Source organism: Trichinella spiralis (genome assembly GCF_000181795.1).
Source record: "Trichinella spiralis strain ISS 195 chromosome Unknown Scfld9, whole genome shotgun sequence".
Lineage (NCBI taxonomy): Eukaryota > Metazoa > Nematoda > Enoplea > Trichinellida > Trichinellidae > Trichinella > Trichinella spiralis.
The window spans coordinates 4382890-4396571 of record NW_003526948.1 but is presented as its reverse complement, the minus strand read 5'-3'; the positions used below and the strand labels follow the sequence as shown (position 1 = coordinate 4396571).

General features: G+C 35.7%; 3 protein-coding genes across 3 annotated transcripts; 1 reads left to right on the top strand and 2 right to left on the bottom strand.

Annotated features, from left to right (window-relative positions):
• Positions 1-1639: 1639 nt before the first annotated feature.
• Positions 1640-2224, top strand: Tsp_05632 (dynactin subunit 5). The gene is made up of 3 exons (XM_003371952.1): positions 1640-1728; positions 1849-2056; positions 2156-2224. The coding sequence occupies exons 1-3, from the start codon at positions 1640-1642 to the stop codon at positions 2222-2224; spliced, it is 366 nt and encodes a 121-aa protein (XP_003372000.1).
• Positions 2225-3186: 962 nt separating this feature from the next.
• On the bottom strand, positions 3187-3972 carry Tsp_05633 (dynactin subunit 5). The gene is made up of 4 exons (XM_003371951.1): positions 3968-3972; positions 3755-3836; positions 3342-3489; positions 3187-3266 (listed from the first exon to the last, which is right to left on the bottom strand). Exons 1-4 carry the CDS (start codon positions 3970-3972, stop codon positions 3187-3189), a joined length of 315 nt encoding a protein of 104 aa, XP_003371999.1.
• A 1155-nt stretch (positions 3973-5127) lies between these two features.
• Positions 5128-10796, bottom strand: Tsp_05634 (protein patched protein). Its single transcript, XM_003371950.1, has 17 exons — positions 10787-10796; positions 10486-10738; positions 10185-10263; positions 10009-10106; positions 9812-9947; positions 9240-9750; positions 8293-9083; positions 7830-8177; positions 7290-7742; positions 7021-7201; positions 6850-6938; positions 6447-6638; positions 6100-6380; positions 5940-6039; positions 5633-5863; positions 5372-5416; positions 5128-5334 (listed from the first exon to the last, which is right to left on the bottom strand). Exons 1-17 carry the CDS (start codon positions 10794-10796, stop codon positions 5128-5130), a joined length of 4005 nt encoding a protein of 1334 aa, XP_003371998.1.
• Between the last annotated feature and the right edge of the window lie 2886 nt (positions 10797-13682).

The following is a 13682-nucleotide window of genomic DNA, read 5'->3' as shown; positions in this document are numbered from 1 at the left end:
ATGATTTTGTGTAGGTTTATCGCAAATAATTAAATAATCAGAGCAAACAGCATCTTCTTCAAATAAAATTTGTTCCTGCCTTTTCTTCATCGCTTACAGCATCCTGAATCCAACCAGGCAGTTTCCAGAAAAACTCTCCTAAACACTATCTTTTATTAATATAAAACTATAACAATCAAAAAAAATTCACATTTTGAAAAAAAAATTTTCACTGATTTTCACAAAAACAACCAAGTCTATAGCCCATGAAATTTTGCAATTTTCGAGAAAAAATATTTTTTTCTCAAAAAATTAAGGCAATTAATTTATATCGGTAGAGAAATAACAAACAAATTTATCAAAAAAAGTAATCGATTACGGGTTATTGAAAATTTCCATACCTTTAATTAGCACAAATTGTTTGCAATTATCTTCAAATTATTTTACAATTCGCCGTAGTTTCTGAGTTGCTCGGAATAATTTTGACTTTACATAATGGTGCATTCCTCTATAGATTCGAAGAAATACCATGCATAAGCCCAATAATTTGACATCAATTGTGAATTTATTTAATTTCGTAGCGATTGTAATGAATTTTCACCCTGAGCGACTACATATTATACTAATTATGCAAATCGCCAATTGCATCTTTGTTATTTAGCAAAAGTAAATTCAAATAGCCACACATGTGGTATCAATCAAGAGCTTAATAAATGAAAAAGATGGTAACCGGGACAGGGATTTCATGAAATGTTTGCTTTATAGCAAAAGTAAACACTTACAACCGCTTACGTTTTGATTCGCAAAAATTAATAAATTTCTTAACAGCAATAATTTCAGATATTGAATTCAATTGATCATAAAAAAACAATAAGTGGAAATCTAACAGATTTGATGTCAAAAATGTTTCATATGCAGGAATTGGCAGTCTCTGATTCCGATGAAAAACAATTACTGTTAGACGAGTTCCCTATGTATTAAAATTGGCAGAACGTGAACTTTTTTTGCCTTTTTACTCCAAAAGTCCTCAGGAGGTTCCGTTGAAAATCTCCAAACTACTATCTTTTATCAATATACAACTATAACAATCAAAAAAAGTCGAAATTTTGAAAACAAATTTTTCGCCGATTTTCACAAAAACAACCAAGTCTATAGTCCATGAAATTTTGCAATTTTCGAGAAAAATTTTTTTCTTCAAAAATTAAGGCAATTGACTTATATCGATACCGAATTATTCAATAACTACTATAAACTGATCAACACGGCACCTGATTGCGTATTTCTTGAGATACGATAAAAAACGTAAAATTGAAATAGAATATTAACCGAGTAGAAATAGAGAAGAATGAAAAATAAAAGTTAAATTAATGCCCATACGGAATAGTTTCATGAATTTTTACAACAGATTTATCAATTTTTTCACTCAAAGAAAAGGAATCTATTTTAACAAGAATTATTTCTGCATTTTACTTTTGCAAACAAGATCCTTTAAAAATTTGAAATTTTTGTTCACTAAATTTTTTAATTGATTACAATTCAAAGATTAGAATTGTCCAAAATTATCAGATTGGAAAGCTATTTTCGTGCAATATGCCAGTTATTTTATTCTAAAAATTCCATATGCTCAAACCGAAAACTTCATCAAATTTCTCAAAAAATCATGAATTGCGAGTTATTCCAAATTTACATACCTTTCATTGGCACAAAACCGCTTGCTTTAATCACAAAATTATTTTACAATACGCCACAGTTTTTGACAAGCATAGAATGTTGGTGTACTTATTGGTGGGATTTCTCTGAAAATTCGAACAAATACCATGCATGAGCCCAACAATTTGACATCAATTGTGAATTTATTTAATATCACAGCATTTGTAATGAAGTTTCACCCTGGGCGACTACACATTATACTAATTATGCAAATCGCCATTGCATTGGTGTTACTTTGCGAAAGTACAATCAAATAGCCGCACATATAGTATCAATCAGATGCGTAATCAATGTAAAACATGTCAATGAGGATCGCATTCCATACAATGTTTGCTTTTCAACAAACAAAGCAGTTACAACGCGTACGGTTTGATTCGCAGCAAATAATGATTATTTAACCGCCGTAATTTCAGAAATTCAATTTAATTGATCGTATAAAAGCAATAAATTAGTAGAAATCTAATAGATTCGATATCAAAAATATCTCATGTGCAGAAATTGGCAGTCATTGCCGCCGTTGAAAGGGAGTCATTGATGGGCAAATGTCCTATGTATTATGATAGGCAGTAGAAAAATTTAGAGTCCATTTATTCCACAACTATTGAGCAGTTTCTAATGAAACTTTGCGTAGCATAATCTGTAATCATTGTGAATGTCTAAAAATAAAAAAAACTTCAAATTTTGAAAAAAAAGACTTTTGCGGATTTTCGCAAAAACAACCAAGTCTATAGCCCATGAAATTTTCATTTTTCAAGGAAAACCTTGTAATCCAAAAATGGACATTTTGGGCATCAATCGATCGGAAATGATTATTGAATAACAACAAACATATCCCTGTGGTTCCCAATTGCATCGTTCTGAAGATATCTTCCCACAAAGTGAGAAGCTTACCTCTGTACTGAGACAGGCAGTATGGTAAACTTACATGCCCATTGTTCCAAAACTACTTGACAGAGTTCGCACAAACTGTGCATACTATTATAATTAATCAAAGCGTATATGTAGCAAGCAAAAACGTGGAAATTTCGACAAAACGTTTTCCGCAGTTTTTCGTAAAAAAGCATGTCTATAGTCCATGAAATTTGTAATTTTCGAGAAATACCTTAAATCCCAAAAATAGACTTAATAGGCACCAGTCGATCGGGAACAATGAGAGGAGTAGAACAAACGTATCCCGGTAGTTCCCTCTTGCCTATTCCTCGAGATATTGTAATAAAACTGATGAGCTGTCCTTGATTGATGAGGATTGAGATGGGCAATATGTCAACTTTAGAGGCCATTATTTTAACAACTAAAAAGCAGTTTTCGCCGAAACTTTGCATAGCATTATCATTAATCGATGCGAATGTCTAACCTGCAGAAAATGTGGAAATTTCTAAGAACGTTTTTCGTCGTTTTTCGCCGTCGTAAAATGCAAGTCTCATAATACCCCATGATATTTCCACAATTTTCGAGCAAGTATTTCTTAAGATTTTTTCAGAAGTGTTTACATGGTTATCATCCGCTCTGTTGAAAATATGTGTAGTCAAGTTGCTGCCTCTTTTCATTGTTCATGCTCCTCATCCATTCAATATTCTCTATAAATCTAGAAGATGATTTAATTTAAAAAAAATGCATGGAAAAATGCAATAATAAGCAAACAATTTACCAACCTGTTTGTTTATAAATTCTTTGTTGGTCATCTTTGAGAAAACGGTATTGCGCACTCGACGTTTGGCAATGGCCAGCAATGACTGCAGCTAATTCCACGACAGCGAACGCAAGGCACACAAGTAAAAATTGTAATAAATCGTCCATGAGCTAAACAAACACTTAGCCAACGTTTGAATACGCAAATTTTGCAACGTAGCACAATGATCAAACATGTTAATTAATTCTAAATAAAATTTTTCCCAAATGTCAAAACAATTTAATTGTGGAATTCAAAATCTACTGCATTACATGCATTGTCAGTTGGCTGACATTGGATGACAATTGCAGACGTATCGACATTGTCCTTTACTGAGTTGCTGTCGAGATATTGCTACTATAGTGCCACCAAAATGGCAACTTTTTTTGCACTTACATAGGTAGTTTGCCACGTTTCGAGGCTATTTATTCCACAAGTACGAGATAGTTTTTGATTTGACATTTCACCATAATCTGGTCTATAAATATTTGTCAAAAAATGCAAAAAGATCATAAAAATGTTTTTGATCCTCAAAAAACAGCAACATCAATGCTCACTCAATAATCGTGACTATGTCTGGCAGATTTGTGTCGGGTGTCACTTGCTCACTCCATTATTATTAATTATTAACAAGATTCTTTGGTGGTAGATTATTATTATTATTAGTGGATCAGTCTGCTCTGTGTTGTATATTTTTTCGCATGCAGTACGCATGATTTTAAAGAAACCGATAACAATCAATGATCAGTGGCATTTCGATTGTGAAATTACTGTGCATTCAGCTGATGCGTACGTACGTACACTCGCTCTATCTGCATCGTCAGGCTGATCAGCCGTACCTGAAACGTAATTCAGAAAATGCTCGACTTGATTAAATCTTGGCTTGGCTTGGCTATTGTTTATTCTCTTTCTTCTCTAAAAGGTGCTATTATTGATGATTACCAGCGTACCAAGGCAAATCTATTTACTATACGAAAAGAAATAATCGATTGTTCTATGAATATTATTTCGTATAGGTTCAACGAAAAGCAATAAAATATTATCATTTCATTTTTTAAAAAATGTTTCAAGTAAAAAGATTTGTTGTTGTCACTCACTCCTGTCTGTGTCTTCGCTGTTATCAAGCCGGCGGCTCATTTATCAAAATTACTATTGTCGCTTTATTTATTGCGACAATATAAAATTGCGCTTCACGTCCTGTGATCTGCATTCAATATGCAAATAAGACCAATAATTTGGACTCAGTCGAGATGGATGGGAGGAATTGAGGCGTTTTGACTGACTGGCGGCGTTCGATTCCAACTGCTCCTTATTTCAGTTGTCGTCGTTTGCATAGTAAATCATATTTTCAGCAATATTTTCAAAAATTTAAAAACAAGCGAAATGTTCGCATATTAATAAATAATTGAACACATCTGGATTACGTTTTCCATTTTCCGCTTCCCTTTGTCCGTATGCGTACGTACACAAGCATGCATCAGCTTCTTTTTTTATCAGTAAGTAGTAGTAATAAATGATTAGCATTTTGCATTTTGCGTTTCACAAGAAAAGAACTAGCAATAAATGGAAAACAAATTATTAGAAGAAAAGCATATTATTGCTGGAACTCGAACGCAAGTTGAGCGTTGAGTTCAAGTTGTGTGAATGAATGTGCATAATTAATACACATGAAAACGCCAAAAAAGCAAATTTTCACACACAGCAATATTTTTATGAAACACGATCGACGATCAAGAATTTGACGTTGAAAAAACTTTTTGATTTTCATCTTAAACCGGCTTCTGCTGGCTTTGGTGTCCCAAAGAACGGCGAATCGAATTTCCGAATCGTGTAAAAGCATTGCTGAATCGATTCGATCTTCCATCTTCACCGTTTTCCATCTGCGTCAGATCGTTGGTCACATTTGGCAACGATGAATGAATACGAGGCGTCACGGTGCTGGATGTTACTTCTACTGCTGGACTGTTATTTCCTGCCTGAAAATATTTGAAAAAAAACACATCATTATTATACTAAGTCAACAATCACAAAATCAAAATGAACTCCACTAGTGCGTATCTAGTCTAAATAAATAAATAAATATATATATATATATATAATCTAAAGATGGAGACGAGCACAGTAAAAATTATTCCTGGAACGCGTTGATTTCGATAAAATTGCTAGAGTTTGGAAGTTTGAAAAATGTTCCAGTTGTTTGTTCATCATCATCATGAACAAACCAAGCAATTCGCTTACAATTCCAATGCTCGATCGTTTCGAGTGGATAATCACCTGAACGGGTGTGATGGTCAACACTGGAGGCGTGGCACTGTTGGGCGGTGTACGCTCTTCAGTAATTGTACTAAGTGACATGTCCGACTGCCTACGGTATCCCTTTTGGCTGGCTCGAGCCAAACCAAAATATGCACCTTGATTGGACTTTTTCGAAAGACTGGCAAGCTGTTTAGCGACTAGAGATGGTGACGGTGGAGGCAAGCTATCTGAGCCGTCAATTGTACGCACCTGAAATTAGCACAGAAGAAGACGTAAGTTGATGCAAATTTTAAGAAACCAAATGAGAAGTTGGTTGTAATCTTACCTCGCCGGGAGGTCCAAGCCAGGACAAGAGAACAGGGAAAAGAAACAAACCATTAATAATACCCAGCAAAATTAAGCAGCTCATGACAAGAAAAAAATAACTAAAAAAATTTGTCGAGTGAAATATTTACAGTAGAAATTTTTCTTTTCTGCACACTTACTGTACTATGAATTCAAACTCTGAAAATGCAAGCATGATCAAACCAAGCAGAGTACTCAATCCTCCATGCAACACCGGAACGAACATGTGATCAACGGCCATCTGGACACGTTGGTCGCGATTGCCAAGTGCAGTCAAAAAACTAAGCGACATGTGCACGGTAAATTCCACACCTATACCCACAGCAGTGATTAAAGTCACTGCAGAAACGGGATTCATCTTCAGACCGATCATGCCCATAAATCCAGCTAATTCAAATACCATCAAATCAACAACTGTAACCTGTATAAGAAGTAAATGAAATAAATCATTTTCGGTCAAATGGAAAAAAATTTCTTTTCAACTTACAACAAGCAACGCTGTCCAAGGACTGAACAACAGAAGTGAAACAATGACAAACACTGAAGCGCTGATCATGAGAAGAGCGAGCAATAGATTTCGATTCAAGTGGACATAGTGTTCCCAAAAGTTGAAAGGAAGGCCTTCGGGAAAATTTGGCAAACCCATAGCCGTGTATTCTTCACAAATCGATCGTACTTTCTGTTAACAAAACAAGAAAACCAATTTCAGAACCAAAACGAACAGAGAAAAGCTAGAGCGAATATTTTAAACGGTGTGATCGATTAGGTCCTTGTACAAAATGGAAAGAACCATCATGTAACGTGCCCAAGCACAGCACAGCACAGCCATGCTTACATTGGGATTTGAATTTTGAAAATTAAAATTACAAATCAATTAATGGAATACTTACATTTATCAAATCGACAACAGATGCTGTATCGACAAGATTCGTAACAAAAAAAGGTATATGACTAACCGTAGGGCAAACAGCTGGAGGAACTTAAACAAAAGAAAAAAGAAAATATCAATCAACAGATGAGCAGCAAAATTTTCATTTGTAACAGCACTTTTTAATATTTACCTTTATTATCAGTGTCACTGCGTATATGGTCAGTATTGTACCATATTGGAGGTTGAGGATAAAAATTAGCTTGAGAAATATAATAAGACATTTGATCCAAATTAAACCAGGCAGTGAGGTAATTGTAAAACCCGTCCGGATTAATCAAACCCTCACGGTCAATCAAGCGCGTTGTACCAACCTAAAAAGGTAAGCAAGTAAGCAAGTTTCGATGAAAATCGATGGAACAAAATTCAAGTGAAAAATTGCAAATGAAATCAATTACTCACACGTCCACAGTCAAGAATATCACCCTGATTGCAGAGCAGCTTGTAGGCAAGTTTCGCGTCGTTGGAAACAAGTGTGCTAATAACACCAGAACGATTGATGTATCCTTTTTGCCAGTCTTCGTCAAACTTTTGCTGCAGTGATACTAACCATTCGGTCATCATGGACAACCAGTACTTTTCTGACGGTTGTCCATCATGCCGAATCACATAGTCAATCTCACCAATAGCAGAACGATATTCACGGATCAGTCGTTGTTTGTGTGGAATGTCCATTGGTCCTTTCAAAACGGCGCTGAACGGGAAAAACGAAAAATAAGCTTCTCGAGCTGCCAAGAACCCATACGGTGCCGTATGCTTGGGAATTAAATCGGTCAGCTCCAAACCGAGGGAAATTTTTGTCACGCCATCAATGCTGAGAGCGACGAGGACCAAATTGAACACAACAATGCCAATCTGTAATCAAATACAATACAACACATCATAGACAATCCAGCTTCAAGAGTACTGCAAACTGTCCCCGCGCATCCGCCGCATGCCTACCTTGACCGGCGTTCGTGTAATCAATGGCCCGTAGATGTATTTGAGGAAATTTTCCACCGTAATACCGGTAAGGTGACATCGTCTTTTTTTGGGTTCATTTTCACCAACTGGTGATTTTGAAACACTGTTGCTATTGTTGCTCTTGTTCATCTGACCACTGTTGTTGACCTTCTCATACACTACTGACACTGGCTCAGATCTCGAATTGAGCCGAGATTTTGGTTGAGGTGCACGGATGCAACAGAATACGTCGAGCAGGCGACGCTTACGACGCGCCAAATCGAACGTCATCAGCGCTGGATAGATTGTTAAAATGGTGATTGCGTTCAGCAGCAAAACAAGAGCAACCTGAAAACAACCGATTTTTCCATTCTCATACAAATCGAAACTAGCAAGAGGAACAACTGAATTCATAGGAAAAAAAAGCGAGATATAAATTTAAAAACAATTGAAAAAAAATCACCTGAATGCAGAAGCTCCGCAAAGCGGGAATTGGCAGTAAAGCACCAACTAAAAACGCGAGAATGTTGTTAACCGATGTGAGCAACGCCGATAGACCAGTCTCCTTCAAAAGCATGCCGATTTGGTCCACCTGGTATTGACGAGCAATATCACGATAGTTGTGCAAAAGAAGAAACATGTCGTCCACACCGAGGCCAAGCGATAAGAAAGGAACCACCTGAGTTGTCGTTGGGTTGAATTTAACACCGAGCAGCATCGAACAACCCAGTCCTGCTAAGCTGGAAATTGTAACTAAAATGCATCCACACACTGCCAATCCAACACCAGATGCCACACCACCATCATCGGTAGAGCAAAGCGAAAACGATGCATAAAATACCTGAAAGCATGAAATTCGACCAGTGATGAAGCCAATGACGATGGCACAACAAATAACAAACATTAGAACGTTTACCATAAGAACGTATCCTACAATCATGACAGTAGGATTAAGCTCGCTGAACATTTCTAACATGTCGTTGATGGATGTTCCGGACATGGGGTGCACTTGACGATTTTCTGCTGTATTATTTGCGTAATCGTAGATGAGATTTGAAAAATTCCGCTGCCATGCCGTCAGAACACTTTGAGCGTTTTCAATGGACCAATTCACACGTGCAAGAGTGGATTCACTGTGCGAACTAGCGAATCGTTCGTAAACTTCAGCTGCACTGGACATCATGAACACCGTCTGCAATGCTTCTGCTCTAAAACAGTCGATCAATTTGACAAATTCTATATTCCTTCTACACTCTTCAACTGTGTAAGAAAAAAAATACATCATGCTGAGAGGTTTGAAAATTTTTAAATTCAACTCAAATAAAAAATGAACAAGAACAACTAACTAAGAGAGAGAGAGAGAGCACACAGATAAATGAAACATCGTATGAACTCACGTTTGAATAATACCGTCCTTTTTGGTAATTCCACCGATGATCAAATCTTCTGGCCATTTCATAAAATTTTCGGCATAACCGCGACATCCACCGGTCATAATTGTTGAATAGTTGGTAAAAGCGGCAGCGGGCAAAAATTGACGCCTCAACGTCTCGTTGGCAAGCAACAAACTGCGAACATCCTCTTTGAACAGGCGGCAAATTTTCGGCTCAGTCATAACAGGCTTTTCACGAATGGAACCGAACATTTCCTCAAAAGTGTTGTACTCTTGTTCATACATTGACGTTTCTTGGGGTTTCGTAGTAGTCGTCGGTTCTGTCGAATCGACCGTATCATTGCCCATTAGAAGTTTTTCCACGTCCATGGTGATATTTGGAAATGAATACTGTTTTGCTTTCAAATTCCACGCAAGGAATTTTTCCACAACTGGACACATGTTAATGTAATTTGGTGCAGTCGATGGGCATTCTGGATCCAGTGGTTCAATACAAGGTCGATGTTGATATGCGCTTGCAATTCCTGACTACAACACATCAGCAATGGATGAATGGGACCATGACAATGAGCAGAACTAATTGACTTACTCTTTCCAGAAAATTGTCAAAAATCGAAATGTCAAAAATACCCAGTGTTTTAACGTCATCAATTACACCTTGAGGATTTAGATTTTTCCACGTAACTTGATCTTGCAACGATGGAACAAACGTTTGTATTTCTGCTCTGTACAAATAAATATTTCACAGATGACAACAACAACAATAATGTCAAAATAAATCATTACCCGATTTTTAAAGGTGGATTTGGACCAAGAGGCTTGCTACCATCCCAAAAGCAATCCAGTGGTGTAATTAGTGTGCATGGAATAATCTTGTCCAGCAACTGAAAAGCATCAAATGAATCAAAGATAAAATTTTAAAACTGATGAAAACAGAAACAATATATGTCCAAGCAACAAACCACTTTGATAATTTCACTAATTGCGCCTTCGATAGATGGTGCAGGTGGTCTGAAGCAAATATCTTCCAAACCCCATGTTCTAGAAAATTCACAATACATTTATTTATTTACAAATTAAAGAAAAAAAATAACTAGTATTATTGTAAAAGTTGTAAAAAAAATTATTTAATAATACAAATCCAACAGTACTGAAACAACAGAAAAGAAGTTAACCATTTTTCTGCATGCATGTGTGTTCGTTCCTATTGTACAAAGTTAGTAATAACCCGATATACTTTTTTTTAAAAAAAAAGATTCATACTCGCCAAATAAGCTGATCGTCATCCGGCCCATTTCTGAAACAACTTTCTCGTGCAAAAGCAAGTCATCTTTCGTCAGTATGTTGCTTTTGCCTTTCCGAGGTGTCTGAATCAAAATCAGAAACGCATCCCCTGTATTGGCCACCATAACTTCATCTCTATTATCAGCATGTTCCACAGAGCGCAACTTTCCATTTGGCAGTCGGGCAGAATTTTCTGACAAAAAGTTTCGTTCCTCTTCGAGTCGTCCTCCTTCTGTAAACCAACAACAAATTAGTTATTACTCTTTTTTCAACTCTTTACCCTGCCACATTATTAATGCCATTGCGTTCATAACTGCAGCTATATAACATATATATATATATATATATATATATATATATATATAGAAACAAAATGATGATTATTTCTGGCAAATGACACTCAAAGTAATGAAAAAAAATAATTAAATCGATTCGATAATTGTTCAAAATTTTCAGACTACTTTTGATGGTAGTGTTATTGCTTTTTCTTAGCAGCATCTGGTAAAAATTGATTTGCTGACGAAAATTGACAGACTGTCTGCAGTTTATTCCTCTGCTAAGCAATCATCATTTTGTGCAAATGATCCATTTTCATCCAATTTCGAAAGCATCGCCACTGAACTGACCCACTCACTAACTCTCAGCCACGCAAGAAGGGTAAAAAATTATCGACCTCAACGACAGGACAACGAACGCTTTCACCGTAATCCATGGCGGACGATGAGTCACAATCAGTCACATCCAGCCATTATAAAATGAATACAGATGACGTAACACAAATGACCACTATCGCGAACCACATTTTTACAATTTCAATTATTTCAATAAAAATCGATCTGCTGCTTTTTGCTTCTTCATCGTTAAGCATAAAGTGTTTTCGTTCTCTTTTTCAAAATTGAATGAATGCTACCACCGATGATGCATGCCTCTCTCTCTTTTGCTACTTTTTATAATTTTCCCAACAGCAGACTGATATATATATATATGTACACTTTGAGGAACAGATTATTATAACTCTCCTTCCTCCATTCAATGGTCAATCGCATCAAGCAACCCTACCAACACTTATTTGGGCTCACCTAAAAGCACATCTCAGCCTATGGGTAAAAAAAACTATAAAAAAGTAATTGAAAGTGACCGTTTACAACACTCATTCAGTGACTTAATTGAATGATCAATGATAAATGAAATATCCCGCAGAGATGTGATGCAACAAGCTGCCGGTGGAGTAAAGAAGAGGAAAAAAAAGTTAAAGTTGAAAAATATACAAAATTGGCTGCGGCCGCTTGCTCGATGCTGTTCTAACCATCAGCAAACGAGAAGCGTTTGAAAAATTGTTCAACAGCGCAGCAGCATGTAAATTTTTCTGAAAAGCTCAGTTTAACCTAGCTTAGTCAACAGATCCAGACATCGTCAGTTGACGTGTAGAACTTCTAATAGAGCAACACAAGAAAAATACAACATCCGTGGTAACAACAATGACGGTTAGCTGTTAATAATACATTTTTACTCCAATGTCGAGCTGATTCAAGAAAAGCATACTTTCAAACACCCGAACAGCGGACAATTTTCACGAAAAAAAAAGAATATTGTCAATTAAAACCAACATGCGCACAGCAATTTTGAGCAGCAAACAAGTTTCTATTGTTAGTTGAGATTATGCTGTTAGCAAGTGAATTATGTTGAATTAAATTTTCCTGCATTCGATCAATTTTTTGCTTCTGAATTATTCTCTACTGAAAACGTTTCCACACCGGGGACAGAGTTTTGAATCAATTTTCAACGTCCGCTGCTGTTTTGTAATCAATTTTCAAGCTGTTCACATTCCATCCGATGCTTGTATGAAAAATGCTAATTATTCTGTTAGCTGAAGCATTGCTTGAAGAAACTGGTTTGCATAAGCGAGCATCGGTTGAGCATGTTGGACTGCTGACGTCATATCACTTTTGAATCGCATTCCCTCTGCAAGAATAGCAAACTCGAACGACAGCAGCATTGGGAACTAACTAAAATCTCTGCATTCTACTTTACGGTCAACAATATCCGTTCTTGCAAAATATACAACTAAAAAAATCCCAACATGTCGAATATAATTTTTTTTCGAAACCCTGACCATACAACAGAATTGCAAAGCTGTTTCTTTGTTAACAGGATATGCGCTCTGTTGAACAATTTCAAAAGTCGCCTAAAAGCTGCAACTGCAATTAATTGAATACCTTATTTTCAACTACGCATTTTCTCTACTTGAGCATAAAATAATAATAATTTCATGGACCAAAACGGATAATTAATTATTTCAAAAGTTACGACAACAAACGATCAATTTTATAAAAAAAACTCTGATTCATATTACTAATCAAATGATTACTTTTTCTTTTTGATAATATTAAACAAAGCAAATAAAAGTATAATTTATCAACAGTAAATAACAACATATATATGCGAAAAAAATTATTCAAATATCCTAAATTTCCAATATGAAAAGCAAAAACAAATGTGTTCAATCAATATATCACATTCCAAAGTATCATTAAAGAAAAAGCTCAATTTTTCAGATTTTGCTAAACATTCAAGTTGAAAGAAAAAAACCTAAAGAAATAACAAAATATGCGTCAGAAAACAAGTGAATATTTTGTTCTTAGCTGCATGCATGGCACATTGAGACTTTCAAGTTAAAACAATCATTGCACATTACTAACTTTCTGTGCTGAAAACACCATCTGACAGGGTATGGAAAATCAAAAATCTATTTTTATCTATTCAAAGCAATTTGCCTAATCAAACCTTTTTCCGTCACTGATTTTACCAAGCAAATATCTTCAATTAAACAAACAAGCACCAACATATTTCAGTTTGCGAAAAGGATCTTCTTCCAAATAGCCATGCTTACATGGTTATAAATAAATAAATAAATAAATAAATGTATATGTATATATATAATGCCCATTTGAGCAATGTTTCAATAATGAAAATCAGTTTGGAAAACTTCAAATTTTCACCAGTATAATGATTATTGCTTGTTTAGTTGGAAAAGCAACAACGCTTAACAACAAACTGCTTGTTTCCTTTCAACTATCATTATCAACGACGAATCGTAAACGTTGAAATAAATGCACAAAAAAAAACATCAACGTTGTAATTTTCCAACAACTGCGATAATTCCAAAATCAATCCAT

Coding starts and splice junctions, on each gene's coding strand:
- Tsp_05633 (XM_003371951.1), bottom strand. Junction 3,490..3,754: donor AAACGTGGCAAACTACCTAT/GTAAGTGCAAAA, acceptor GTGTTTGTTTAG/CTCATGGACGATTTATTACA. Junction 3,267..3,341: donor AAGAATTTATAAACAAACAG/GTTGGTAAATTG, acceptor CTAGATTTATAG/AGAATATTGAATGGATGAGG.
- Tsp_05632 (XM_003371952.1), top strand. CDS start 1,640: ATGAATTGCGAGTTATTCCAAATTTACATACCTTTCATTGGCACAAAA. Junction 1,729..1,848: donor TTATTTTACAATACGCCACA/GTTTTTGACAAG, acceptor TTAATATCACAG/CATTTGTAATGAAGTTTCAC. Junction 2,057..2,155: donor AAGCAGTTACAACGCGTACG/GTTTGATTCGCA, acceptor GAAATCTAATAG/ATTCGATATCAAAAATATCT.
- Tsp_05634 (XM_003371950.1), bottom strand. Junction 10,107..10,184: donor TTAGTGAAATTATCAAAGTG/GTTTGTTGCTTG, acceptor GATGCTTTTCAG/TTGCTGGACAAGATTATTCC. Junction 6,939..7,020: donor CAGTGACACTGATAATAAAG/GTAAATATTAAA, acceptor CTTTTGTTTAAG/TTCCTCCAGCTGTTTGCCCT.